The sequence below is a fragment of the Penicillium daleae genome (assembly GCF_028827525.1).
Source record: "Penicillium daleae strain IBT 16125 chromosome Unknown utg000002l_segment0_segment0, whole genome shotgun sequence".
NCBI classification, from domain to species: domain Eukaryota; kingdom Fungi; phylum Ascomycota; class Eurotiomycetes; order Eurotiales; family Aspergillaceae; genus Penicillium; species Penicillium daleae.
Genome location: NW_026623150.1, coordinates 7582325 through 7608901, shown reverse-complemented (window position 1 = coordinate 7608901; position 26577 = coordinate 7582325). Strand labels below are relative to the sequence as shown.

Here is a 26577-nt window from a genome sequence, read left to right as displayed (position 1 = left end):
CCACACCACCACCACCACCACCACCAAATCTCAAATCACTTACTTGGATTCAACCCCACCTCTTTTTTTTCCCATCCTAACGCCGACATCGTCAAATTTATCCGCCCCCTCCCATGTCCGTGTAGTTCCGTGCCGCCACGGAACTCTTTGCTTGACCTTCCCTGGGACCTACCGAGAGTCAGCACTTAAGGTCTTGGACTCGGACTCGGATCGAGACGTGGACCTTGTTGTGGTGGATCATTACCTGGTCACATTCCTCGGCCTCCCCGGGAATCCTTCGTTCCTCCGCCATGAGTTACCAACAGTCGGACATGTATCACGATCCCTCCGCGCGTTCCCCTGGATCCCAGCGGCATCAACAACCCCTGCACCGTCAGCCCTCCCGCCAGTTTGACGCTTACGGCCCCATGCCCGTCAATCTCTACGAGGACCAAATGGCCCGCTACGAGTCCGCCCGTCTGGAGCGTTTGAACCCCTCGCTGCAGAACAACAACTCCTACGCCTATGACCTGTCTGGCTCCCAGACGTGGAACCCGAATGGCTTCGCCAACGCCCAGTCCCTCGGTGGGATTCGGTCGGCCTCGGCCAGCTTGAAGCCTACCGCTCGCGGACGCACTGGTCTGCCTACGGTATGTATTTTTGTTATACTGCAGCTCATGAGTCGAAATTTTTTCCCGTCATTAATCTTTAATCTTACCCTTTGTCCCTCCCTCCCCCTTGGGATGTTTTCCTTCAGACGGGTTTCCTTACCCGTTGCACAAACTAAAAAGTCCACCAACTGAACCATTTCCTTTCCCTCATAGACTTGGCTGGATCAGCAACCCGGCATGCCCAACGCCTTCTCCAACCTGGGTCCTGGCCCCATCCAGAGCAGCGCGATGCGCCCGGAAGCATCGGCTTCCTCCGAGGGCGACGACGAATTAATCCCAACTGCGATCGTTATTAAGAACATCCCGTTTGCCGTCAAGAAGGAGCAGCTGGTGCAGCTCATGACCGAGCTGAACCTGCCCCTCCCCTACGCCTTCAACTACCACTTTGACAACGGCGTGTTCCGCGGACTGGCCTTTGCCAACTTCACCTCGGCGGAGGAGACGGCAACGGTGATCGAGGTTCTCAACCACTTTGAACTGCAGGGCCGGAAACTACGTGTAGAGTACAAGAAGATGCTCCCCCTGCAGGAGCGGGAACGCATTGAACGGGAGAAGCGGGAGCGCCGCGGCCAGCTGGAGGAACAGCACCGACCCATGGCCAATTCCCAGCTGCAGACGCAGAGTTCCATGTCCTCGCTGACCTCGCACATCCCGGCCACCTCACCCTCGCCCGTCTCGCAACGCGGTCAGAAGCTGGGTAAGTCAATCAGGCACTTCCCGACATCCGACAGTGACCTGATTGCTCATCAACACGAACAAGTAGAGGTGGATTTGAACGACAGCCAGACTCTGTCATATTACTCGCAACTGCTCCTGTTCAAAGAAGATACCGCCCGCGACTCGGTCATCTTCCCGCCCAACTTGACTCCATCTCAGCGACGCACGGTTCACACCCTGGCTCACAACATGGGCTTGGGCCATGCCTCTCGCGGCAACGGCGATCAGCGCCAGGTCCAGGTCTTCAAAGTGGCGGCTGGTACCAACGTCAGCCCACCTTTGTCGGCCATCCCGCCTGCGGGACAGCCTGGTGATGCCGGCCGCCGTGGGCTCAACCGTGCCGCCACGATTGACTTCAGCGAGGCCCGTAACGAGGGTGGCCCTGGTGCCTTCAACACCCTGCGGGGTCAGACTTCTAGTTTCCTTGGTGTGATGGACTCGCCTGGCAACTATGCCAACACGCAGAACCTGCGAGCCGCCAAGTCTTTCGCCGACCTGCGATCTTACACTCCGTCTCCCGTCCCTTCCTCCGCGAGCTTCCCTGCCGCCTTGCAGTCCAACGGAACCCGTCTCCAGTACGAAGGTGCCCCGACCGGCACGTCGAATACCCCGACCCTCACCTCGGCGCCCTCGGGTTCCTCTCTGGGTATGCAGCGTGATGACAACCTGCTCGTGAACAGCCTTGGTGGCTTGTCTCTTGGAACTGGCATCGGAGGCCCCAACTCCAGCCCTCGACGATTGCGTGGTATGTTCTCTTGGGAGCAGGATAGCCAGTCCTCGGCGGCCGGTACTATCGGTAGCAACCGTGGCATGGGAATGGGTTTTGACAGTACCCAGCAAGAGCGCATGCCGATCCGACAGCCCCGTGGCCCGACACCCGAGAAAGGCACCGGCTTCCGCCGCCAGAACGGACATCAGGCCCGTGGCAGTGATGAGCTTCGTGCTACCTCGGGAGTTGAGATCATCGTGGAGTAAAGACGAACCAGACCTCCCTTCCTCGCCTTTTTTTCGCCTTTTTTCTTCGATATCAACCTCCCCCCCTGATCTCCCATCCGAACCGAACCGACTGCTATACTACCATTATACTATTTTTTGCCTGTTACCGTTGGAACTGGGAAAAGGAAAAGGAAGGCGAAAAGAAAAAGAATTACCCTTTTTTTTTTCTCCTTTCTTTTTCCTACCTTTGTTTCCTTTTTGAAAACGATGGCGACTCCCTTACCCCATATTTTTTGCCAGCATCCGACTGATTTGCCGCGAGACGAATACGAACTTGTATCACGAGGCCCTGTTCTGCGAATTACCGGCTTACGATTTCGATGAGGGATGACGAGATGACAAACCCCCCTTTTTAAAAAGACCAGAAAAATTTGTGTCGCTGATCTGATCTACCTTTATTTTACTAGCCAAGTTTAGACGTTTTTTTCTGTTTTATTTTCTTTTCTTGGGGCAGCCCAACGATGCGCACTTGCACTTCTGTTCTGCAATTTGCACCTTTCCCAAGAGTCCTCTCTACCTTCCATGGGATGATCTTCTTCTTGGTTTGATCTCCCCCCCTCTGTTGGAGAATCTTCGAGGCATTTGATCGCCCATTACTCTTTGAATGAAACTCTGGACTTGATTTTGTTGATCTTTTTTCTACTTATTGTTTTTTTTTTGCCTTCTTCTCTTCTCTTTTTTACCACTTTCCCTGCGGGCGCTGTTTCTTGCATGCAAATCTTCTCCATGGCTTTGTTACTTGGTGTTCCCCCGGACACTGGATCCTCGGATTCTTCTTTCCGATCGCTGTCGTGCTCTTCCGATGATGATAATGATCCCATGATATCCAGATCCAGTGCTCTCTGGTGACGCGGGACGCATACGAAGAATGACCAAAAGAACCCTCTCGACACACGATGGGAGACACGACAATCTCAGCATTTGCATATTCTCTGCCTGTTTTAGTTTTGTACATGGAGGGCAATTCCCGTCGATTTAATGTTTGGCCCATCTTTTTTGAACTCTCTTCTCTTCTTGATTCCTTCCGTATCGGACCCTCCTAATGTGTGACGTTCTGGGGATAAGAGCGGTGGAATATTCTTTTACACCTCTGACATGGCGGAGACGTTCTTACATGGTTCATCGCTCTTTACGAATCTCTGCGTGATGAGACTGCTCTTGGTGCTGGTTCTATCTCACAGGAAACGAAAAGAGGGCTTGAGCATGGATGACATGCAGGGAACCCGGGGGTTGACGGTTACAGTGTTTCCTAGATGCTCTTCATGATACCTTCAGCTATCCATGTAGGTATTTTTGCTAGGTTTCTCCTGTACGGTGTTGGTGTTGACTCGGGAAATTCGTGTTCCTTCATTATCCAAGTCTGTCTTCGTCTTAGGGGCGAGCGAGATTTGTGGATGTTTCTCTTTCTGTTAGGCATGTTTTGCAGTCTAGGGGACTTTTCCTTGAATGTTGTAACTCGGAATTTTGAGAAATCCATGTATCTTGTACGCTTTATCAGGTTGATTCGTATAATGTCTCGTGTAGAAGGTCGAGTATGGGTGTATTCGACGAGGCAATTGCCACAGAGAAGAATCCGACTTGTCATTTCACAAGATTATCATGCACGAAGTAGAGATGCACCTACCTATATGCTACACGCAGCTCCTCGCTCAAGTATCACCTATATTCCTCAGAATCCCATCCATCCACCGTGCAGGACCAGCCATCCATCTCGGCAATGTCCCTGTCGATCCCCCGTAATGCCGCATGCACGTGAACTCGTCAAGGTCTAGTCCCAATTCTGAAGGAGATCTTGGCAGTTAGGCATCAATCTTGAAATCAGCGGCTCTTCTTGGACCGCATGTTTTTTTTCTTGTCTACTTATTCTCTGCCTGATCGACGAATAATAATCTTTCGCGGCGGGATGGGGATTGTTGCATCAGGGGGTGAATCATGAGGCTGGGCTTGGGTTCCATGCCAAAAAGCGTAAAGCGTAAATCGTAAAGCGCAAAGTAGAAGTAGAAAGGAGGGGGGCCCGCATTGTCTATTGTGGCGGGCGCGAGGAATGTCCCGCTTGTTGTGTTTTGTTTATCGTCCCGAAGGAGTCGCGGATCGTTCCGGTCGGAACTCGGTGACTTGCAGAATCCTGTACAGTACACGGGATGGACGTCTCGTTTATGACTATGTTGATAATATGACGAATACATTATACATACTACGTGTAGACAGGATTAAAATCAAAAGTAGAAGTAGTAATTTCCACACTACCAGGATGTCCCCCATTTTCCCATTACAGCGCCCCTGTGAACTCGAAAATAGATAGATATCACACGAATCCAACACGTAAGAAACATAGAAGAAAGAAAAGAAAAGAAAAAGATAAGCCGGGGAATAGACAAGACAATACATCAGAGTCGCGCGCCGTGAAGAACGAAATGACAAGAAAGAAGACCCTGGGAGAGGAGAAAGACAGAGAGAGAGAGAGAGGTAGGGAGAGAGGCGCTTAGCGTGGGAGCAGCAGCAGAGGCACCAGTCGCGGAGGAAACAGAGATCGGCCCATCATGTTCCGATCCTGCCGGCGGCCTTCAATCATTCTCTTCACAAAATAAAAGATCCATCTAGGTCCCATTTACAGCTCGGGCTTGCCCTTCTTCTTCTGCTCAACCTTCAGCAACAGCGCGCGGTTGATGCGGGGTAGGACACCACCGAAGGCGATGGTGGCGCGGATGAGGGTGTCCAGCTCTTCATCACCACGGATGGCCAACTGCAAGTGACGAGGGGTGATACGCTTGACCTTCAAGTCCTTGGCGGCGTTGCCAGCCAACTCCAGCACTTCGGCAGTCAGGTACTCGAGAACGGCGGTCACGTAGACAGCAGCTAGAATTTGTCAGTGAGGAAAGTGAAGAAATACACAGGGAGGAAAGGACGACATACCCTTGGCACCGACACGCATCTTATTCTGGGTGTTGTTCTTCAAGAAACGCTTGACACGACCACAGGGGAACTAGGGAAGGGGCATGTTAGTAAAGGCAAGACAGCGCGAGAAACTACGCGCAACTGGATCGCGAGGAGCGAGAGAAAGGATATGCAACAAGGTGGCACGATGCGAGTAGTTCGCCTCCCATCACCAAGACTCTGCCAGTGAGGGGAAAGGGTCGAAGTTCGACGCGTCTCTGCCATCATCCATCGAGGGGCTGTCTGACCCCTATCGCATGTCCTTTCATCCACGCCTAGCACCACCAGCGCGAGTCCAACTAACTCACCTGCAGACCAGCCTTTGCGCTGTGAGACTTCTGGGCCTTCCCCGCCGAGTCCTTGGAGCCACCCTTTCCACCGATGGACTTTCCCTTTCCGCCAGGCATCTTGGGCGGTGATTTGGATGATGTTGTTGAGAGATAAAGTGAGGGCGCAGGGAGACCAGAGATCGCGATCGGGTGAGGAGCGGGGCGATGAGGGTTGCGATATCGAGATATCGGAAGGCACGCGCGTTGTTGATGGATGGAGAAGTCAGAAATGTCCAACCGTCCCGGTCGCTAAAGACTGCGACCGCGGGCCCGGCGCTAGTCCCAAAGCGGTAGTCATATCAAGGTCGCCCAAAAACCCGCCGCAGCTCGTATCGTGTAGTGGGCACGAGGTGCGGGAGACTGCGGTGCAAAGGACAGCAACAGGAGATAGCAATGGCTATTCACAACGTGCCCAGTTAAACATATCAAAATATGTAACTAGTCTTGAATCCTTTGCTATAGCGGGGGTAGTGAGTGGTCAGCCAGAGCAAAGTAAGACCCCGTTTGCGGGCCCTTTGCTTTCCCTCCACCACCACCAGCTCATCCCGGCTTGGACCAGGTTATAAAGGTGGTAGAGACCAGAGTGGTTCTCATCGTTGGCAAAGCTCGGATTTCCAAGAAATGCGAGTGGACAGTCGACCAACTGTTGCTGTTGATGTCGCCATCTCCAACGGGTGATGCTGGACGGGCTGATTCTCGACGGGGCGTGGGCGGGCGTGGCAGGTCATGTGACCATTCGCCACTGATAACGGCAAAAATTTTGGGGGGGGGGGGGGGAATATAGTTTGTCCGGACTCCGATCGCCAGAACGCCAGGTGGCCCGGGGCAGAGAGGCAATGTCGAGTTTGGGTTTTCCCGTTCTGTCTGCTCCGATCATCTTCCTCTCTCCTCTCTTGACACTCCCACTCCACACCTCCCCCCGGTTTACAGGTTCAACTCACGGCACAATGGTCTCTGCTCAAGTGTAGGTCCTCCTCAGACTTTGAAAACATAATGCGACGTCCTCTTCTGGTTCAAGTTGACTAACTGGTGACCCTTTACACAGCACCAACCTTGGCATCATCCTCGTGATGATGCAGCTGGCCAAGAAGGTTCCCTTTGAGGATCCTCAGGTCCTGATGGCTGTCCGTGGCCTGTACATCCTGTCAAACGTCCTGATCCTGGGTCTCCACCTCTACACCCAGGCCAAGATCAACGCTAAGAAGGGTATGTGGTTGATCGCGTGCGATCATGTTCTTTCCCCCCTAGTCGTCGCGAAGAATGCCGTCGCACGTACCCCGACATTTCAACACTTCAATGCAACACATTGACTAACGGGGCTTCTTCCTCTTGTTACAGACATGACTACCCTCAAGTACGTTGAGCCTGCCGCCATGGGTACCGGCGAGGAGGCCAAGCCGGTCACCACCACCAACATGGACTACGACAAGGGACAGCTGCGCCAGCTGATCCGCAGCCAGCTGATGGGTGTGGGTATGATGGCGGTGATGCACCTGTACATGAAGTACACCAACCCTCTGCTCATCCAGTCCATCATCCCCCTGAAGGGCGCCTTCGAGGCGAACCTGGTCAAGATCCACGTGTTCGGCAAACCCGCCACTGGTGACCTGGCCCGCCCCTTCAAGAACGCCGGTGGCTTCATGTCCCAGGGCCAGCCCAAGAGCGACAAGGCCTCGATTGAGAGCGCGGAGAAGAACTACCGGGGCGGTGTCAAGGAGGAGTAAATGCAATACCCCGTGAAGATTTCTTTCTAGAAATGGCATGAAGGGGGAGTGACATTGGAGGTCTATTTTGTTTCTTTTGGATAAATAGAATATTCTTGCTTCTCCCTCTCCTCCTGGGTCCAGGTGGAGAAAGACCGGTCATGTTCATGGCGATTGCTTCTTTGTGATTGTATTATATCTTTACCCCCTTCGTGGCATTGGCATCAAGCGAGGTTGGAGCCGTTGCAAGACTCTGTGATAATTGTAATGTGTCGATGTACCTGGGATTCCCTACGTAGATTGTGTATGACGACTCTCATATTCGAGTCAGCCATAACGGTGACCATGCTTTATCTATGCATCCAGGCATGCAGCCGTGCAGAGTGATACAGCGATGCACCCCAAAAAAGTCCAGAGGGTGGTGCTGCCCCGTTGATCGGTCAGTTTCCACGGCGTTCCACCGCCTTTGGAGTTAGCCGCGACTCCGCGCATAATCTCACAGGTCACATTCGGTGCTCTCGGCATATCAGAACCAAGACCATTGTACTGTCGTCTGGTTCCAGGCCACCAGACAATCCATTGGAGCGGTCACAGACCTCGAGATGATCGATATTTCGATATTGAATTGATCATGTCGCCTCCTCGCCTCATCGCCTCCTCGCCTCATCGCCTCCTCGCCGCTCGGAAATAGTGCCGCGGAGGGGAGCTCAGGATTTATAAGCTGGAGAAACAACAGGACATTGTCTCTCTGCCACCGTCATACCAGTGACCACGGTGTCAGAATGCAGTTTTGAGCCATTCACATGGCTGGATTCCAGCATTTGACACCCTCCCATGACTCTTAAAAAGGCCGACCAGATAAAAAGGCCTCCACCATCCCGTGGTGGTACCCCTCTACCGGTGACTCTTTTCAGGGCGGGGTGGTTCGCCCTCTTTATACACCGGTCCACCGACAAGCTGTTTTGAGCTAACCCGCTGACCACCCGCCGCAAGCGGTATTGACTGGGCGCCAATGAGGAGGGAGACGGACCGATGATTATTGATTCTTTGGTGTACTCTGTAAATTACTGGCATTGACGAGGAGACGGGGGAGGTGGCTGGTATGGATTGTACTGGAGATGTTATTTATACTCCGTATATTATACGGAGTACCCATGTACCAAATGACTTGTACACTCTACCATGAGTATTCTGCTATCGTGATAGTAAAAGGAAGTACCCAATACCTCATCCTCAGGCCAAAAAAAAAGGTGTGCCCCTCAGTCGTGGCATCATCCACTCCTTTTGCCCCTCCTCCCTCCACCCTTCACTACCCCATCGTCATAGCTTCATCGCCCCTCCAAAAAATTACCAAACCATGCCACCCCCCTTACCCCGGCGAACACTATTATCGTGATCGAAACGTGATGATCCCCTTCCCAACCCGATTGCTCGGGCAAAACATTCTCGAGCAGCGCAGTGCTCCGAGGTAGAACGAGAACCCGACCGAGGATCGATGCACGCCCATTGGCCTGAGGGGACCAGCACGGGAGCTACCGAGGGGCAGCAGCAGGGCAGATATCGTGAGGCTTCCTGCTTTCTCCGGTGTATGAAACCGGAAAGGGGCGCTGGGCAGGGCTGCGGGCGGCAATCACCGGGAAAAGGGTGGGAGTTGGGAGTAACTGTAGGGTAATAGGAATCAGAGGCGTCTACGAAGTTGTACTCGGTGGTATTGTTATTACAATCATTATTCTACATTTGGAGGAACTGAGGAACTTGATAGACAAGGGAGATGTATGTAATGGAAGATTCATCATCCATCGTAGGGCTATTATTCTTATTCTTCTTATTCTTATTATTATAAAATTATTATTATGATCCTCTGTATGAAGCCCAGTTGCTACCAACCTGGTCTGGAGGTCGGTGAAGCTGGAGCGACACCTCGAGGACATACTGACACTACATACTACTGGGCTGGGCCTTTCGGTGTAGCTTCAATTAATAATACCAGTATGCAGAATACGGTCCCTGATAGATTATTCGAATAATTATTTAATATCGTGTATTGTTCGTATTAGCAGTATTATCATACTCCTGTAGATCCATTGTTCCATCATCTCCCCCGTCGGCAGAGTCATCCAGAGGTACAGTACCCTCGTAACTTATCGTATTGGCGAGGTTATCTCTCCCTCTCTCCGTCTCTCTGGGGGTGATTCCGTCGTTGCGTCAGCCCGTTCCAAAAAACTACTTCTGCCCTTCTCTTCCCCCCCCCTCCTTCGTCTTCTCTTTCTCTTTCTTCTTCCTCCATCCTCCTCGTCTCTTATCTATCCCTCTTCCAAACAGGTAAGCTTCAATTCCTCTCTCTCAATTCCATCACCACCCTTCTGCTCTCCTCCTGGTTCCATCCATTCTTCCCTCCTCTCAGCTTTCCTGCCCCTCCCCCTCCTCCCGCCACCACCCCACCCCACCTTCACCACCCGCAGTCTCAAAGCTCAAAGCTCACAAGCTCCTCCAGAAGAAAAAGAATCACCGCAAACATGGTTCCCAAGGTATGCGCTGCGAGTCGCATCACGACACACCCGCGCTCTCCTACTCACATGCTTTCGTCCAGGTCGGTATCAACGGTTTCGGTCGTATTGGCCGCATTGTAAGTTGCTCTCCCCTCCATTTGCCTACCCCTCGCCTGGATCTTCGGGCAGAGGCTCCGTCTATAAGCTTGGACTAATCCGTTGTCTTCAGGTCTTCCGCAATGCGTAAGTTCACTTACTCATTCTCCGTGCTTGTCCACGGTCTCCGTGGGACAAGAATCGGGCCCGAATAGCATTCTAACCCTACTCTCAGCATCGCCGACGGTGGTGTCGAGGTCGTCGCTGTCAACGACCCCTTCATTGAGGTCCACTACGCTGTACGTGTTCTTCCCCTTCAATTTGATGTTGGCCGGCGGGGGATGCCATACGACCTTCTCGCCATTCTACCCCTCCGTCCTTCTGGCTTCCGCATCCAAACATCATGCAATATGCAACACGCAACACGCAACACGTGCTAATCATACTGCCCCAACATATAGGCCTACATGCTCAAGTATGACAGCACCCACGGCCAGTTCAAGGGCACCATCGAGATCGATGGCACCTCCGGCCTGATTGTCAACGGCAAGAAGATCCGCTTCTACGCCGAGCGTGACCCCGCCACCATCCCCTGGGCTGAGTCCGGCGCTGCCTACGTCGTCGAGTCCACCGGTGTCTTCACCACCACCGAGAAGGCCTCTGCCCACTTGAAGGGTGGTGCCAAGAAGGTCATCATCTCCGCCCCCTCCGCCGATGCCCCCATGTTCGTCATGGGTGTCAACAACACCGAGTACAAGTCCGACATCAACGTCCTCTCCAACGCCTCCTGCACCACCAACTGCCTGGCTCCCCTCGCCAAGGTGATCAACGACAACTTCGGTCTCGTTGAGGGTCTCATGACCACCATCCACTCCTACACCGCCACCCAGAAGACCGTCGACGGTCCCTCCGCCAAGGACTGGCGTGGTGGCCGTACTGCGGCCCAGAACATCATCCCCTCCTCCACCGGTGCCGCCAAGGCTGTCGGCAAGGTCATCCCCGCCCTGAACGGCAAGCTGACCGGCATGTCCATGCGTGTCCCCACTGCCAACGTCTCCGTCGTTGACCTGACCTGCCGCATTGAGAAGTCCGCCTCCTACGAGGAGATCAAGGCCGTCATCAAGAAGGCCTCCGAGAACGAGCTCAAGGGTATCCTCGGCTACACCGAGGACGACATCGTCTCCACTGACCTGAACGGTGACGACCACTCCTCCATCTTCGATGCCAAGGCCGGTATCGCCCTGAACCCCAACTTCATCAAGCTGGTCTCCTGGTACGACAACGAGTGGGGTTACTCCCACCGTGTTGTTGACCTGATCTGTAAGTCACCCACGCACTTTCGGGGGACATCGAATCCAATGTACTAACAGTCCTTTTTTACAGCCTACATCGCCAAGATCGATGGCCAGTAGGAATCAGGTCGGCGTCCTGGGGTCAGGAGTGTTCTCTGAGGTTGCCTGTTAGCCATGACGAACCCTTGATAGAAGCGGTCGTTCAGTAGGTACCGGGTGCCTCGGAGAAAAAACTGTGATAACGTCATTTTAATGAAACAAATACATTTCTTTATGTTCAAACCGTCCTCGTCGTAGCAGTAATGGAGTAGAGTAGAGTAGAGGATAGGGGAGGGATTATAGTCTCCGGACGGGGGTGAGACACCCTTGAATCACTATCGTTTCCTTCGACATGTGTATTTTGTCTTGTCGTGATCGAACATCAATATGAACACAACATCTCCGCTTTAACCACCGTCATCCCCTCGTCACGAGCCTGATTCTTTAGGGGTCTGTATCCACCTATCATAAGCTATACAATGTGCATCCCTCGCAACATCCTACACATCAGCCGAACCCATCTATCAAAGTTTGTACATAGCGAGTACTTAAGCCATATCCCTTCACTTTGGCTTGTCTACACTGTAATACGTTACATGGCTTATTAGTTGGAATTTTTACGTCAGGGCGACCAGGGGGAGAGATAGAATAACTTAGCTTTACGGTTCTAGACTAGTGAAGCTGATTTAGCCATTGAGGAAATTCATACGCCGCGTACACTTCGTCCGACTGACATAAGGATATTGTAGATCATGGTATCTTCAAGGAACCTGCGTGATCAAGACACCTTTGAAGACCATTTTGAGAGGTTGGAGTACCTCATTGAAGCTTAAATGCCTAACGAGTCCAGCCAATAGGGTTCTCGTTACGTTATGGACTGCAGGTGTCATGGATCTTAAGAAGCTGATGCAAGTCCTCTAAAACGTGGATGATAATGAGTCAGCCACCTATTTCCGGCGACCAGATCTCTATACTGTACCCCCCTGAGTGGATTCTCGGAAGCGGTCACTAAAAGCGGTGAGAGCTAAAATGTCCGGCAGTAAGACCGAGCCACCCAAAAGGGATCCAACATGCACATCCATCTATTCCCCCATTTACCCTGCGCAATACCCCCATCTCTGCAGTGGCTACCATTTACAGGCAGATATCGAATCTGCGGAAGCTCACGATCATTGTCTTGATTTTACAGCTTGCAACTTGACCTCAACGGCAGCCCCACCACAGGCTTCGGTTACCTGCCTTTGTTACGAGGAAATACCACCAGGACGTGGTTGTATACGGACGAGGGTCCACTCCCAGCAACCGAATACATCAGACTCGAAGGCTGGTGTCTACCTTGCAATAACAGCTATTTCTGAACATATCTACAACGGCTATTACCTTATCGCCTTGGTGGATCCTTCCAGGAGAACCAGTGCATACGTCAAACAGAGCTCCCTCCCACTTGGCAAGCTTCCTTGTCATGAACTACTGAAACTTCACAAGCAATACCCATCACCTCATTCAAAGAGGAAGTGGTCTTTGTGTTTGCGCATTGTTTCCTGTTTGCAACTTCATCTGAACTTTGGGATGGGAGAAGACGAGGACACCGTCATGGGGGAGGTCCAGAAGCTCCCTTCTTTACCCCCCTCCTCCCTCACCCACCCACCTCCCTCTACACATACCCACCAGGGCGATGGTGACCCTACTTTAGCACCTTCTGTCATTCCGTCAGCTCACAAATCTCCTTCCTCTGTCTCGGATCCCTTTCCACCTCAATCTACCATTCTAACGGGCATGCCTCCCCCACCTGACCGAGTCAAGATGAGCGACTCAGACACCAACTCGATGGACAACCTTGTCAAACGAGATAGCCTAGTAGAGACCAACTCAGACTGGTCTGATGAGGAAGTTATCGCCAAAGCTGGTCTCCCCGTTGGTTCACTGGCTACTGGTCTTTGTTATGATGTCCGTATGCGGTACCACTGTGAAGTTCGCCCAACGTCCGAGGTGCATCCAGAGGACCCGAGACGAATCTACTACATCTACAAGGAGCTATGCCGGGCTGGCTTGGTAGATGATCCGGAGTCGACACACCCATTGGCACCGCAGACACTGAAGCGCATCGACGCCCGCAATGCCACGGAAGAGGAAATCACTCTGATCCATTCCGAGGCTCATTTTGCATTTGTCAAAAGCACCCAAGGTAAATAAGCTGCTATCAATACCTGCTTTCAGTGGTTGGACTGAACAGTAAACTGACCACGAGAACAGACATGCCGGACGACGAGTTGGTGTATCTGGAAAAAACGCGAGACTCGATCTATTTCAACCGATTGACCTTTTCCTCGGCCCTTCTGTCAACGGGAGGTGCCATCGAGACTTGTTTGGCTGTGGCTCGTCGACAGGTCAAGAACGCCATCGCGGTCATTCGTCCGCCTGGCCATCACGCTGAACATGACACGGCCATGGGCTTTTGTCTGTTTAACAATGTGCCTGTCGCTGCACGTGTCTGCCAGAATGTTCTCGGAGATCAATGCCGCAAGATTATGATTCTTGACTGGTGCGTACCTGCAGGCTCTGGAAATTGCATGACTTGACTGACAAACTTTCTAGGGACGTTCATCACGGTATGCTAGAATAGACTTCCACCTGGACGACTCATCATAGTGAATAGGATACTAAATAAGCGAACAGGAAACGGAGTTCAAAAGGCATTCTACAATGATCCTAATGTTCTCTATATCTCGATTCATGTTCACCAGAATGGCAAATTCTACCCCGGTGGCGATGAAGGTGATTGGGATCACTGCGGTGAGGGCGCCGGATTGGGAAGGTAAGTTTGACTGGATCTCAAATGGCAGCTTGGTCTGGGCTTTCTACTCACTGTCGATCCTAGGAACGTCAACATCCCTTGGCCTGACCAGGGTATGGGCGACGGCGATTACATGCACGCTTTCCAGAAAGTGGTGATGCCCATTGCGTTGGAATTTGATCCAGATCTTGTGATCAGTTAGTTTCACCTCGTTCTGTGTTTTGATTCCTTGCTGATGATAGTCTAGTTTCTGCCGGATTCGACGCTGCCGCTGGCGATGTCCTGGGTGGCTGCTTCGTCTCGCCATCCTGCTATGCCCAAATGACTCACATGCTGATGACTCTTGCCAGTGGTAAGGTGGCAGTCTGCCTGGAGGTACGTATCTCAGACTTCTCTTGATTTCCTCGGTGGAAGCCGTTGACTAATGGAGGATTCTTCAGGGTGGATACAACTTCCGATCCATTTCGAAATCTGCGCTGGCGGTGACAAAGACCCTCATGGGTGAGCCACCAGACCGCTTGACCAAGACTGCGCCAACAACAGATGCCATTGAGACTGTTGGCCGAGTCATGAACATTCAGGCCCAGTATTGGCGATGCATGTACCCCAAGCCACCCCAACATCCAGCCTGGGCGAATCGGCTGCACGGTATGTCATGGATTTCACTTGGGAGATCCTTGATAGCTCAGCAATGCTAATTGGATTGTAGATGTCCTTCGCGAGTATCAAGCTCATCAGCTGTATGAAAGCTTCAAGCTCACACCGTTGTACATCTACCGAACCAAGATTTCCAAGTCGTTTGAGAACCAGGTTCTGGCTAGGTATAATCTGAACCATTTCCCCGGGGAAGCCCTTCTTCCACTAATATCACAACCATCGCAGTGCCAACTACCATGAGCGCGTACCGCTCATTGTCATCTTCCACGATCCGTGAGTGCTAGGACTACCGCCAGTTAAAGAAGTTGAAGCTGACTGACCATTTCCAGACCCGAACTCATGGGCTATCCGGACCCTGTAACCAGCAAACTGGAAGCTCACAACTGTTGGATGGTAAGTGTGCCCAGCGTTGGTTGAGCGACTTCAACCCGCAAGTACTAACATTTGCAAGGCTGATGCCCAAAAGGAGTACATTGGATGGATAATCTGCAAAGGCTATGCGGTGATTGATGTCAACATCCCGAAGCATATCACTCAGACACCCGTACGTGCCACCCCGGCATCTTCCCGACCCTCCACGGGACCCAGGCTTACCCTCCGAGTCATTCAGGCCACAGGAAAGTACGAAGAAGAAGATGAGAACCGTCCAAGTGCGACCGAAGAGTTGGCAAACTATCTGTGGGACAATTACATCGAGTAAGTGGCCGCTGGCTTCCACGATCGTCCAAGGGAAATGTGATTAGCTGACGCTTTGGTTCACAGTTTCTACGAGAAGCGGGAGGTGTTCTTCCTCGGAATCGGCAGTGCTTTCGCCGGAGTCGTCAATCTCTTGATCAACAGAGGTACGCCTGATACTGATCCTTCTTCTCTTGGCATTGGTGCCTGAAGACAAGATGATCAGAAAAGAGCAGTGGCTAATTCCTAACAGAGAACTTGTACAAGCGTGTCAGCGGAATCATCTCGTTCGTGGCGGAGAACCCAGTTCGTGCCGTTGCGTCTTCCACTCAAGTGTGGCTATCCAAATGGTACCGGGATGTACGTTTCAATGCCCCTGTTGTTGATCATTTCATCAGAGAGAGAGAGAGAGACCACAACCACGCTAACACATATGCAACTCCTACAGAACTCGCTTGTATTTGTCTCCGAATCCCATGGAATCTGGAAAGACCAGGACCGCAAACCGTCAAAGCGCTATGGCAAGCTATTCAAATCCAACAAGACATCTCTGAGCGAGATGATGACGGAGAATCAGCAGCAAGTCTTTGAGTGGCTCGCCGATCGCGCGGACGAAGCCCTCGATGAGACAGAGGACGAAGCCGAGGAGGACTTGACCATGAAAGGATAAATGGGCGAAGGATGATTGTTAGATTAGGCCCACCGCACGCATTCGCGGGCGGGAGGCTTGGCGAGTCTTGGCGCATGTCAGGCATTATCTAGTCGGTTGAATGTTCAACTCTTACAGTCACTGCGGTTCCTCTTTTGTTATTCCTTGATTGTTGTACCTCTGTACCCCCGCTCCTGGATGGAAGCGAGTACGAGACACAAGACTTGGCGAGCGCATTTCTCTTACCGGACAGAATTGTTTCCTGGTTATCAGTTTATCTTGCCCATCATCCCCACCATCACCCTGCCGTTGCAAGTCCCTGGTTCTCCAGTTTATACCCACAGATCTCCCCGCAAGATAAAAGTAGGGTGGCGTAGTTCTGCATGCAAGCCGCGGTAGCCACCCGGGCAAGGGCAACTAGTGTAGTCTTATTTGCGCCTTGAACAGGATTGCGATTGTATATGAATGGTTCTCGGGAGTGCCGATGGATTAACGATGCACGAAAAATATCCCCGAAAGACGAAGTCCACTACCCGTGAACAGTGATGAATAGCATTAATGACAGCAAGGAAATATGGCTCTCTCCGATAGCAACCTCACTGGCTGGGGAAAATCAACCGAAGCTAAGGTAAACAAAAGTAAAGAGATATCTGAGTGTAATCTGAGTGTAATCTGAATCCATATCCACTACCCCTTCCCTGTGTGATACTGGATTGATAGTCGTATTGGCCGAAAAACATCAAAGAAAATCACTATTCCTGCGCTTCCTAGATCGCCTCCGCGACTTCTTCCAACTTTCGTTGTGAGATTTCCAAATCTTTCTCCTCTAGGTAAGATAACTAGCGATGCAATAGACCTTCAAACGGAATAACCAGAGGATAGTGACTGACGTTCCTCTGATCCCCTTTCTTGGTGGTCTAAATGACTTAAGACCGATGAGCTCGGTTATTGCGTCTCTCCCACTTTTCAATCCGAATTTCTGGCCGAGATCTGTTGATCCGTAGTGTCAAGCATATGTTTGCTTGGCTGCTGTCTAGATCCAGCCAGAATCGGACATCGGAGTTCAGTTTGACATCTGTCTCCGAGTACGCAACTTCGAGCGCGACGGAGGGTGATCTAGGTCCATCACGCAGCCCCCTGACAGGTCCCCAGCTGTACGCTGCCAAGATATCTCATAGCCAAGGCTGAGTGAGACCCTTTCGAGAAGACGAATTGAGCTATGACGAGAATAGGACAGGATACTGCGAATCAGAAATAGCCAGTCTTCTTCTACTGTAGCCTGACCGGGTGCTCTGGTAGTGGCCCTGGCAAGTGAGATATAATCCTGCAGTACATATGGAAAAGAGATAATCCCTCTGTATGTAGTGGAGTGGACAAGTTTGAAAGAGGTCAAATCGAAAGACTTTTCACGCTACTACCGAGCACCGCTATACCTATGGCAGCTAAACGGTGTTACAATAGAAACAGGGCGCTAATTCCTATCATCATCCAGCTTTAGTGTGACCCCATTGAACTGTGTCCCACGACCATCTCGTACATTCCCGCGATCCGCAACACCTTCCCACTTGGCGTGCATCACCACCTGCTTACAGCGCGCCTTATCCAACCTCAGTCCAAAGCTCTGGTTCTCCAATCACTATGAGAGGCTTACCTCTAAACACTTCTAACCTGATGCCAAGAAATGATGATTTGAAACAGGTTCCAGTCGCAGCGCCCCAAGACATGATCGCCGTCTCGCCCTACATCGTGCCACGGTCACTTGGTCCCTGGTGTCTCTGAACGTCGCTCCGGTGCGCCATGATCGATTAGTACTAATACGCAGGTTCAGCGATGGTAAGATGGTTGGCCTGACCACGCTGCTGTCTTGGCTGATCTCGTCCTGCGCAAGCTTGATACAGAAATGGTAGAAGAGACTTTGGGTGATCCAATGGACGGACGGTGAGGAGTATAGGAGTCCTAATCCTGGACGTTCTGAACTCTCACAGAAGAGTATCCTAATAGTGGAACAGTATGCTGGTGGTGCCTGGGAGGGATGCTGTGAAGTGCCGGGTGGAAAACTATAAGACGGATCTCGATTCCATTGCTTGATATCTTCCATCGCACGCTACCAGTATCATCTTCTTGAATACTTGACCACTCGCAACTCCATCAGAATCCCTTGAACACAAAACCTATAATAATCAAAATGTATTTCGCCATCACCCTCCTAGTCTCAGCGGCCACCCTGGCCCCTCTAGCTTTGGCCGGCAACGCCATCGTCCAAAACGCCTGCACCGACCCCGTCTACCTCTGGTCCGTCGGTGGCTCAGTCGGCGAACGGCAAACCATCGACCCAGGCGCCAATTACACCGAGACCACCCACTACGACTATGTCTCGGGTGGAATCGCCATCAAGATTACCCGCACCGAGAACGGCATGTACGACGGAAGCCCGCAGACCAATTTCCAGTACGCGCTGACCGACCACCTGTACTATGATTTGAATGATGTATACGGCGACCCGTTCTCTGGTAGTACGCTGGTTGTGCGTCCGTCCATCGATACTTGCAATACCATTTGCTGGGGTGGGGGCGTTCGGGCGATGGTCACGAGTCAGACGGAGGCTTGTAGCACGGACACGGATATTACGTTGACGCTGTGTGCGGAGTCGTGCTAGATGGGGAGTTTTCAGGCGACCGGGATTAGGGGAGGCTCAAACTTTTGACGTCTCAATTGATTTCTGGAGATTTTGCGTTTGTGTTTGCTACTTTTGTGGGTTTGGAGGCTCTAGCGGACAGTGCGACGGGGATGGCGGAGAAGCATACGAAGAGGGCTCGAAGAAAGAGCCTCATCGGCTACGGGGCTCCGTGATTGGCTTGAAGGGTATAGTTGATGCTTGACTAATCCGAATGGGATACTTTTGTCCTGTCAGAAAGGTCTATGCGTAGATGACTGCCTAAAGCTACTTGTATTTCGTGGACGAAGAGGACTGGGTTTTGCGGAGGTCGGGCATCGAGTGGATCGTGATATGGCTGGTCCCTTCAAAGGAATTATGACCTCCACCGCTACATAAAATCTTGGGTAGCTCGATACAGAAGGGCCATAAGGCATTGACAGTTTCGCGCCATTGTCAAGTACCTATTGTTCAGTTCCATAGTGGCCAAAAAGTTCAAAGTTTGGCCTTGGCCCATTCATCAAAATCACACTGAAGAATAGTGGTCAAGCGCGAAAAGGAATAGTAAAACCCCTATATAGCTATTAGATAATTTGATCAGATACCAAATCCTTCCTGTCGACTTACCTGAAGAGAAATAATCTCCACGATTTCTCGGTCCGAGAACTTGTCCTTGACATGCTTGAACAGCTCATCACTGACCTCGGGCTGTTGAATGATCGTCTCCACAAATGATAGCAGGACAAGATCTTTCTCACTGAACCCCGCCTCGGGGTCATATTTCCTGCCAATGAAGTAGTCGTTTCGCTTGGCAGATGCCTCCAAGGCAGACTGCTGCTTTCTAGTCACACCAGCCTTTAGCGACAAAGGGAGGTGATGAGTCCATTCGTAGGTAGAGTTGAACTTGGAAGTAGTCAATAAAATGATGAGTTCACGATCTCTGGCTGAGAGTAATAAGTGTTTGAATTGGGCGTTTCCCACATCTGCCCAGTGATCCACGGTTGCTGTACTGTGGGAAAGGAGTTTTATGATATTGAGGATAGGACGTGATTTGGCATGTAGCGTGTGGTAATCGAGATAGGGTAGCCGAGCCATATTCCTTGTGTACGAATGTAACTAAGATAAAGTAATTTGCTTTGTAGAAAACTCAAGTTGATCAACAAATGGGGTGGTAAATTCAGGACTTGGAGGTTACCTAGGCTATATATTTCCGCTTCCCCTCCCGTGCTGATAAATTCGACCTTGTAAATATTGATTGTGCCGAGGAATATCCATTTCTCAACTTTGTTGATTACAATATCACAGAGAATAAGAGAATTGTATACTTTTATTCTACCTACGAAGCTCAAAATTGTCCTGTCATTTTCACCGAGCGGCTGCTTCTCGAATGGAACTGGCTCCCAGCTGGGTCTAACAGGCTGACGCATCCCTGGCAGAGCCGCACCTCTGTGGCGCAGGTCGCTACTAGATGCAGGCAGCTGTAGGAACGTGGGCTGCATACAGCTAAACCATATTCAATCAAGTTGTAGATGTGGGGCCAGATTCCTTGCTCTTAGCATACTGTACGGAGTACTTTACATTACTATTCTCAGCAACTCCACAATAGGTGTACCCGGGTGCCTGGTGGAGCAAAGTATGTCTCACAGGAGCATCAGCATAGGGTGAGACTTTAGTATCGGCCACTCTGGTGATTTGTAAATAGAATCAAAAAGAACCAGCGGATTGATTCGTGTTTGACCACTACCTTGTCATCTTGAACTATAACTAAATACAGCAAATATACATACTCCGACGGTAGTCTACAACTGTGAAGACCCCGTGACTGGGTCCAGCCCCATTTCCACCGCCCCAAGCCAAAGCCTGGCAGATCGCCCTCCAAAGGAGCATCTCACCGCCTCCATCGCCGAACCCCTCGGCTCGATTCACAATAAGAACCTCTCCTCTCGCCATCGCATTCTTCATATCAAGTCCCTGTGGTGTGCATATACTCCCCTGATTTATCAAATAGTGAATTGACATATCTTTGGTCTCGGAGTCACCCCCAGCGCCATCCCATACTCCCCCCAATTCTCTGGGTCCCTCGGTCAATCCTTGATGCCCGCAAGGTACCCTATTACTACTACTGCACGACCTTGGTTCCAGTGGTACAGAGGCCTGAGTTGGAATCCAACTGCACGCCCATATTTGCCATTACACGTCTCATCCGTGACTCGTTCAATTTCGTTGATCGCCCCGATTGCTTCCTCCAAGCACCGTTGGGCCCGCTCGTTCTCCCACGCCTCCCCGATCCTTTCCGCCAACTCTTCAATCATGACTCAAATCGAACGCATTACAGAGAATCTGGAGAAGCCGGAGCTTGATGACCGGTCATATCGGGTCATTCGTCTGCCGAATCAGCTTGAAGCCCTTCTAGTGCATGACCCGGACACCGACAAGGCGAGTGCCGCGGTAAACGTCAATGTGGGCAACTTTTCCGACCAAGATGATATGCCAGGGATGGCTCATGCTGTCGAGCATCTCTTGTTTATGGGTACAAAAAAGGTACGTGGCAGTCTCTAGTTAGGCACCCCGCGGGTTGGGGCCAAGTGCTTTAGTAGCCATGCTGACGTATGGCATCTGGTTCCATCAATAGTATCCCAAGGAGAATGCCTACAACCAGTATCTAGCCGCCCACTCTGGCTCGTCAAATGCATACACCGCCGCCACCGAAACGAATTATTTCTTTGAAGTATCGGCCACCGGCGACTCCAGCCCCCCAAAGTCTACCGGACAAAACACCCCAACTGAATCTACAAATGGAAACAATGAGATTGCCAGCGAGGTATCATCGACGACTACTGGAGATGTGGAGGGAAAATCACCCCTATATGGGGCCCTCGACCGATTTGCCCAATTCTTCGTGTCTCCGCTTTTCCTAGAATCGACATTAGATCGTGAATTGCGGGCCGTAGACTCTGAGAACAAGAAGAATCTGCAGAGCGACCTGTGGCGGTTGATGCAACTGAACAAGTCCCTCTCCAATCCCAAGCACCCATACCATCACTTCTCGACGGGTAATTTACAGACCTTGAAGGAGGACCCCCAGAAACGCGGCCTCGAGGTTCGCAGCGAGTTCATTCGGTTTTACGAGAAGCACTACTCGGCCAACCGGGCCAAGCTGGTGGTCCTAGGACGAGAGACCTTGGACGTGCTTGAGCAGTGGGTTTGGGAGCTGTTTGCGGATGTGGAGAACAAGAACCTGCCACAGAACCGCTGGGATGATGTCCAGCCTTTCTCCGATGAAGATATGTGCACGCAGGTATTTGCTAAGCCAGTCATGGATTCACGGTCCATGGACATGTACTTCCCCTTCTTGGATGAGGAGAATCTGAATGATACGCAACCCAGCCGGTATATCAGCCATCTGATCGGCCACGAAGGCCCTGGTAGTGTGCTTTCCGACCTGAAAGCAAAGGGCTGGGCCAATGGGTTGTCTGCAGGGGCTATGCCCATTTGTCCTGGATCGGCTTTCTTCACTATTTCTGTGCGCCTGACACCGGAGGGGTTGAAAAAGTACCAGGAAGTCGCCAAGGTGATATTCGAGTATATTGCTATGATCAAGGAGCGCGAACCAGAGCAGTGGATCTTTGACGAGATGAAGAACCTGGCCGAGGTGGATTTCCGGTTCAAGCAGAAGACTCCCGCTAGTCGGTTTACCAGCCGCCTGAGCAGCGTTATGCAGAAGCCCATGCCTCGTGAGTGGCTGCTCAGCGGAGCTCTGCTGCGACGATTCGACCCGGAGATCATCAAGAAGGCCATGTCTTACCTGCGTGCTGACAACTTCCGTCTCATTATTGTGGCCCAGGACTATCCTGGCGAGTGGGATCAGAAGGAGAAGTGGTATGGTACCGAATACAAGGTCGAGAAGATTCCTCAGGACTTCCTGAGCGGCATCCAAACGGCCCTGCAGTCTACAGAGGCCACTCGTACGTCTAATGTGCACATACCTCACAAGAACGAGTTTGTGCCCACAAGATTGTCGGTGGAGACCAAGGAGGTTGCGGAGCCTGCAAAGACACCCAAGTTGATCCGCCATGATGAGCGTGTCCGTCTGTGGTTTAAGAAGGATGATCGTTTCTGGGTGCCAAAGGGCACTGTCCATGTGACTCTGCGTAATCCTCTGGTCTGGGCAACACCTGCCAACCTCATCAAGACGAAGCTCTACTGCGAGTTGGTCCGCGACAGTCTGGACGAGTACTCGTACGACGCTGAGCTTGCTGGGCTGGACTACCATCTTGCGGCGAACATTCTTGGACTGGATATCTCCGTTGGCGGTTACAATGACAAGATGTCCGTGCTATTGGAGAAAGTGCTGAACACTATGCGGGGTTTGGTGGTCAATCAGGACCGGTTCGATATCATCAAGGAGCGCCTGACCCGGGCCTTCCGCAATGCCGAGTACCAGCAGCCCTTCTATCAAGTTGGCGACTACACTCGGTACCTACTGTCCGAGCGCAGCTGGGTCAACGAGCAGTACATTGAGGAGCTGGAGCACATCCAGTCTGAAGATGTGATCAACTTCTTCCCACAGCTGCTTGAGCAGACTCACATTGAAGTCCTGGCTCATGGAAACCTGTACAAGGAAGATGCACTACGCATGACGGACATGGTTGAGAAGACTCTCGAGGGTCGTCCTCTACCTCCCTCGCAGTGGTATCTGCGCCGCAACATGGTCATTCCCTCGGGTAGCAACTACGTCTACCCGCGAACTCTGAAGGACCCGGCCAACGTCAATCACTGTATCGAGTACTATCTGTATATTGGCTTCTTCTCCGACGATGCCCTGCGGGCTAAATTGCAACTGTTCTCCCAACTGACGGACGAGCCTGCATTCGATCAGCTGCGTAGCAAGGAGCAGCTTGGTTACGTTGTGTGGAGTGGTTCCCGATACAATGCAACCACTATGGGCTACCGTGTGATCATTCAGAGTGAGCGTACCGCTCAGTACCTGGAGTCCCGTATCGAGGCCTTCCTCCGCGAGTTTGGAAAGACCCTGGAGAGCATGCCCGAAGACGAGTTTGAGGGCCACAAGCGCAGTGTAATCAACAAGCGCCTGGAGAAGCTCAAGAACCTGGGCTCTGAGACTAGCCGCTACTGGTCTCACGTTGGATCGGAGTACTTTGACTTTTTGCAACACGAGACCGACGCTGCCAATGTGCGTCTGTTGAGCAAAGCGGACCTGATTGCCTTTTACAAGCAGTACATTGATCCATCCTCGTCCACTCGTGCCAAGCTGTCTATCCACCTGAATGCCCAGTCCGCTGCAAGCGCTGCAGATTCCGATGCCACCCAGAAGCGGTCTCGCCTGATCGAGATGGTTAAAAAGCAACTCGACGCGGCTGGCTTTGCTGCGGACGGCGATATCTTAGCCGGGGCCTTTGAACAGCTGGACATGGCGATCATTGACCGCTCCCAGATTCTGTATATTGTCAAGACATTCCTGGCAACCGAGCTAACCTTGTCAGCGGAGCAGATTGACGTACTGACCGAGAAGCTCGAGGAAAATCTTGGTGTTCAGCTGAAGCAGCTTGGACTGGAGCCGGAGACCAACGAGCACACTAACGGGACCAACGGTGCCTCGACCGCCAGCCCTATCACCATCACGGACGTGCCTACATTCAAGGCTCGTCTGCCTGTCAGCACTGGGCCCGTGCCGGTGTCTGATCTTACCGAATTCGAGGACTTTGATGCCAAGCTGTGAATGTCTTGCATGTGTTTGTTTCTCTATCCCAAACGAGTTGGGATTATTGTTTGGAGCTTTGGAGCTTGGGGCTCGGACTTGGATAGCATGTCATGAGAGTTGTGGAGTCGGATGTAGAGAGCTATGGCTTTCGGCAGTAGGATCTTCGCTGTAATCAATTACATCTACCTACTTTATCTACAGATCAATCGATATCATACCTGTCAATGCCAATCATCACTCATTCAGATTGAAGTCCTTCAATCACATATGTAGCAGATCTCGAGGGAACTTCGGAGTTACCTTTATCCGAGTTTCGTCCTCACCGCCTTTCTTCCATCTTTCATCCTGCCGCCGTCTTCGTTGTGTACACAATCCCATTCAAGCAGGCGGTGACAACGATAACGATAACGAGATGCATCACCATCGGCGAGGTTCAGTCTTCTTCTTCCTCTCCTCGTTCGATCTCCTCTCTTTCTTACTGTCCGTCTTTGTGAACGCCGCGCTCTTTGTATCAGTTGCAATTCCATACAGACAGGATGGCGACCACGACGGCAACGACCATCCAGAGTAGCCAACCGTAAGTCGATAGCTTCCAGATGCGATGAAGCGGAGCCGGTATTGACATGAGCTGATTCGCGCAGTCCAATCATCCCAATGGATTTCTCCGCACAGCAGCCGCGGACAATTCGCCTTTACCCCCTAAGTAACTACACTTTCGGCACCAAGGAGACTCAGCCTGAGGAAGATCCCTCAGTGCCGGCTCGTCTGAAGCGCCTGGAGGAGCACTATGAGCTCCACGGCATGCGCCGCACGTGCGAGGGCGTCCTCGTCTGCCACGAACACAACCACCCGCACGTCTTGATGTTGCAGATAGCAAATGCATTCTTCAAACTGTACGGAAAACCTTTCTTGGACGTCCACTAGTGAGGCTCACCGCTAACAGTCTCACCTCACAGGCCCGGTGATTATCTCCCCCACGACGAAGAGGAGATTGAGGGCTTCAAGAAGCGCCTGAATGAGCGCCTGGCCCCCGTTGGATCTCAGTTCTCTGGCGAGGGAGTCAACGAGGACTGGGAAATTGGTGATACCCTGGCGCAGTGGTGGCGCCCTAACTTTGAGACCTTCATGTACCCGTACCTGCCACCACACATCACCCGGCCAAAGGAATGCAAGAAGCTGTACTTTATCACCCTGCCGAAGAAGAGTGAGTCGTTTTTCTCTGATTTCGTCTATAATACCGGGGGATTTCAATGTTGTCTCTTTTCTGTCCTAACGTCTGTTTGCCTGCTACAGAGGTCCTGTCCGTCCCCAAAAACATGAAGCTGCTGGCAGTACCCCTCTTCGAGCTGTACGACAACTCGGTCCGCTACGGACCCCAGCTCTCCGCGATCCCACACCTGCTATCGCGGTACAACTTCGAGTTCGTGGACGAGAATGACAACGTTGTCGCCGTCACCCCGGGGGCACCTCTGCCAGGGGACCAAATCCCGCGCACCAAAGTGCTGGCAGGTGGAGATGATGGAGAGGATACGGGGATGGTGGATATCGGTGAAGGGGAGAAGGGGACTGATGAGTTGTAGTCAGACCCCATCAAATGGAGCGCGGGGAAGAACCCAGCGACTAGAGTGAAACCGCTCTTCCCCTTCACGATACATGATCCAACGGCTAGTCGTGCAGAACTAGCAAAAATAATACAGTGTGAACATTTGTAGCTTCCTGCATTTCCCGATACCCTAACCCGAGCTGGGACGAAGCTGCATTTCTCCGAAGTGTCTCCATGAGTCGGTGTGTCCTGCTCTCCTCTCACGGGATTCTAACCCTTGGTAGGAAAGGACTTGGGAGTGAACTGGAACCATTCAGCATGCACCAAAGAAGTACAATCTGACGCATTCTCCGCGCGTGCTCCGTACTCCGACGGTGCTGGGCATCGATTCGGACGAGCCGTGCTTTTAGCGTGATTCGTTGACCGACAATGTTGTCATCACGCATTGCCCCGCCCTCCGATCATTGCGAAGGATGTGGGAGAGGCGCTTACTATATCCGCAAAAGTGCCCCAAAAGTATCGCGTGGGTAGACCGAAACAGGTTAGTACAGTCAAAAACGAGGTTAGTACAATAGTAGATGCGCATGGCGCCATGCTAGCGTACCCCGGAGTTACCATAGTGCACCGTACCAGGATTGT

General features: G+C 51.8%; 9 protein-coding genes across 9 annotated transcripts; 7 read left to right on the top strand and 2 right to left on the bottom strand.

Annotated features, from left to right (window-relative positions):
• Positions 1-290: 290 nt before the first annotated feature.
• N7458_003601 (uncharacterized protein) lies at positions 291-2342 on the top strand (the record flags this gene model as incomplete). The annotated part of the gene is made up of 2 exons (XM_056906984.1): positions 291-629; positions 804-2342. 2 exons carry the CDS (start codon positions 291-293, stop codon positions 2340-2342), a joined length of 1878 nt encoding a protein of 625 aa, XP_056771091.1.
• Positions 2343-4971: 2629 nt separating this feature from the next.
• htz1 (histone H2AZ) lies at positions 4972-5704 on the bottom strand (the record flags this gene model as incomplete). Its single annotated transcript, XM_056906983.1, has 3 exons — positions 4972-5219; positions 5277-5346; positions 5606-5704. 3 exons carry the CDS (start codon positions 5702-5704, stop codon positions 4972-4974), a joined length of 417 nt encoding a protein of 138 aa, XP_056771090.1.
• Positions 5705-6573: 869 nt separating this feature from the next.
• N7458_003599 (PHO88 family protein) lies at positions 6574-7350 on the top strand (the record flags this gene model as incomplete). The annotated part of the gene is made up of 3 exons (XM_056906982.1): positions 6574-6590; positions 6672-6832; positions 6965-7350. The coding sequence occupies 3 exons, from the start codon at positions 6574-6576 to the stop codon at positions 7348-7350; spliced, it is 564 nt and encodes a 187-aa protein (XP_056771089.1).
• A 2495-nt stretch (positions 7351-9845) lies between these two features.
• Positions 9846-11326, top strand: gpdA (glyceraldehyde 3-phosphate dehydrogenase GpdA; the record flags this gene model as incomplete). The annotated part of the gene is made up of 6 exons (XM_056906981.1): positions 9846-9857; positions 9920-9955; positions 10048-10061; positions 10150-10213; positions 10376-11234; positions 11298-11326. 6 exons carry the CDS (start codon positions 9846-9848, stop codon positions 11324-11326), a joined length of 1014 nt encoding a protein of 337 aa, XP_056771088.1.
• A 1488-nt stretch (positions 11327-12814) lies between these two features.
• Positions 12815-16041, top strand: hdaA (histone deacetylase hdaA; the record flags this gene model as incomplete). Its single annotated transcript, XM_056906980.1, has 14 exons — positions 12815-13430; positions 13499-13787; positions 13841-13854; positions 13922-14060; positions 14124-14236; positions 14287-14414; positions 14480-14687; positions 14749-14860; positions 14922-14969; positions 15026-15089; positions 15148-15392; positions 15459-15538; positions 15625-15731; positions 15820-16041. The coding sequence occupies 14 exons, from the start codon at positions 12815-12817 to the stop codon at positions 16039-16041; spliced, it is 2385 nt and encodes a 794-aa protein (XP_056771087.1).
• Positions 16042-18205: 2164 nt separating this feature from the next.
• Positions 18206-18676, top strand: N7458_003596 (putative BYS1 domain protein; the record flags this gene model as incomplete). Its single annotated transcript, XM_056906979.1, has 1 exon — positions 18206-18676. The coding sequence occupies one exon, from the start codon at positions 18206-18208 to the stop codon at positions 18674-18676; it is 471 nt and encodes a 156-aa protein (XP_056771086.1).
• A 492-nt stretch (positions 18677-19168) lies between these two features.
• On the bottom strand, positions 19169-19768 carry N7458_003595 (carboxymuconolactone decarboxylase family protein; the record flags this gene model as incomplete). The annotated part of the gene is made up of 2 exons (XM_056906978.1): positions 19169-19246; positions 19301-19768. 2 exons carry the CDS (start codon positions 19766-19768, stop codon positions 19169-19171), a joined length of 546 nt encoding a protein of 181 aa, XP_056771085.1.
• Positions 19769-20767: 999 nt separating this feature from the next.
• On the top strand, positions 20768-24413 carry N7458_003594 (uncharacterized protein; the record flags this gene model as incomplete). The annotated part of the gene is made up of 2 exons (XM_056906977.1): positions 20768-21214; positions 21306-24413. The coding sequence occupies 2 exons, from the start codon at positions 20768-20770 to the stop codon at positions 24411-24413; spliced, it is 3555 nt and encodes a 1184-aa protein (XP_056771084.1).
• A 518-nt stretch (positions 24414-24931) lies between these two features.
• On the top strand, positions 24932-25975 carry N7458_003593 (cleavage and polyadenylation specificity factor subunit 5; the record flags this gene model as incomplete). The annotated part of the gene is made up of 4 exons (XM_056906976.1): positions 24932-24972; positions 25037-25288; positions 25352-25599; positions 25689-25975. The coding sequence occupies 4 exons, from the start codon at positions 24932-24934 to the stop codon at positions 25973-25975; spliced, it is 828 nt and encodes a 275-aa protein (XP_056771083.1).
• Positions 25976-26577: the final 602 nt, after the last annotated feature.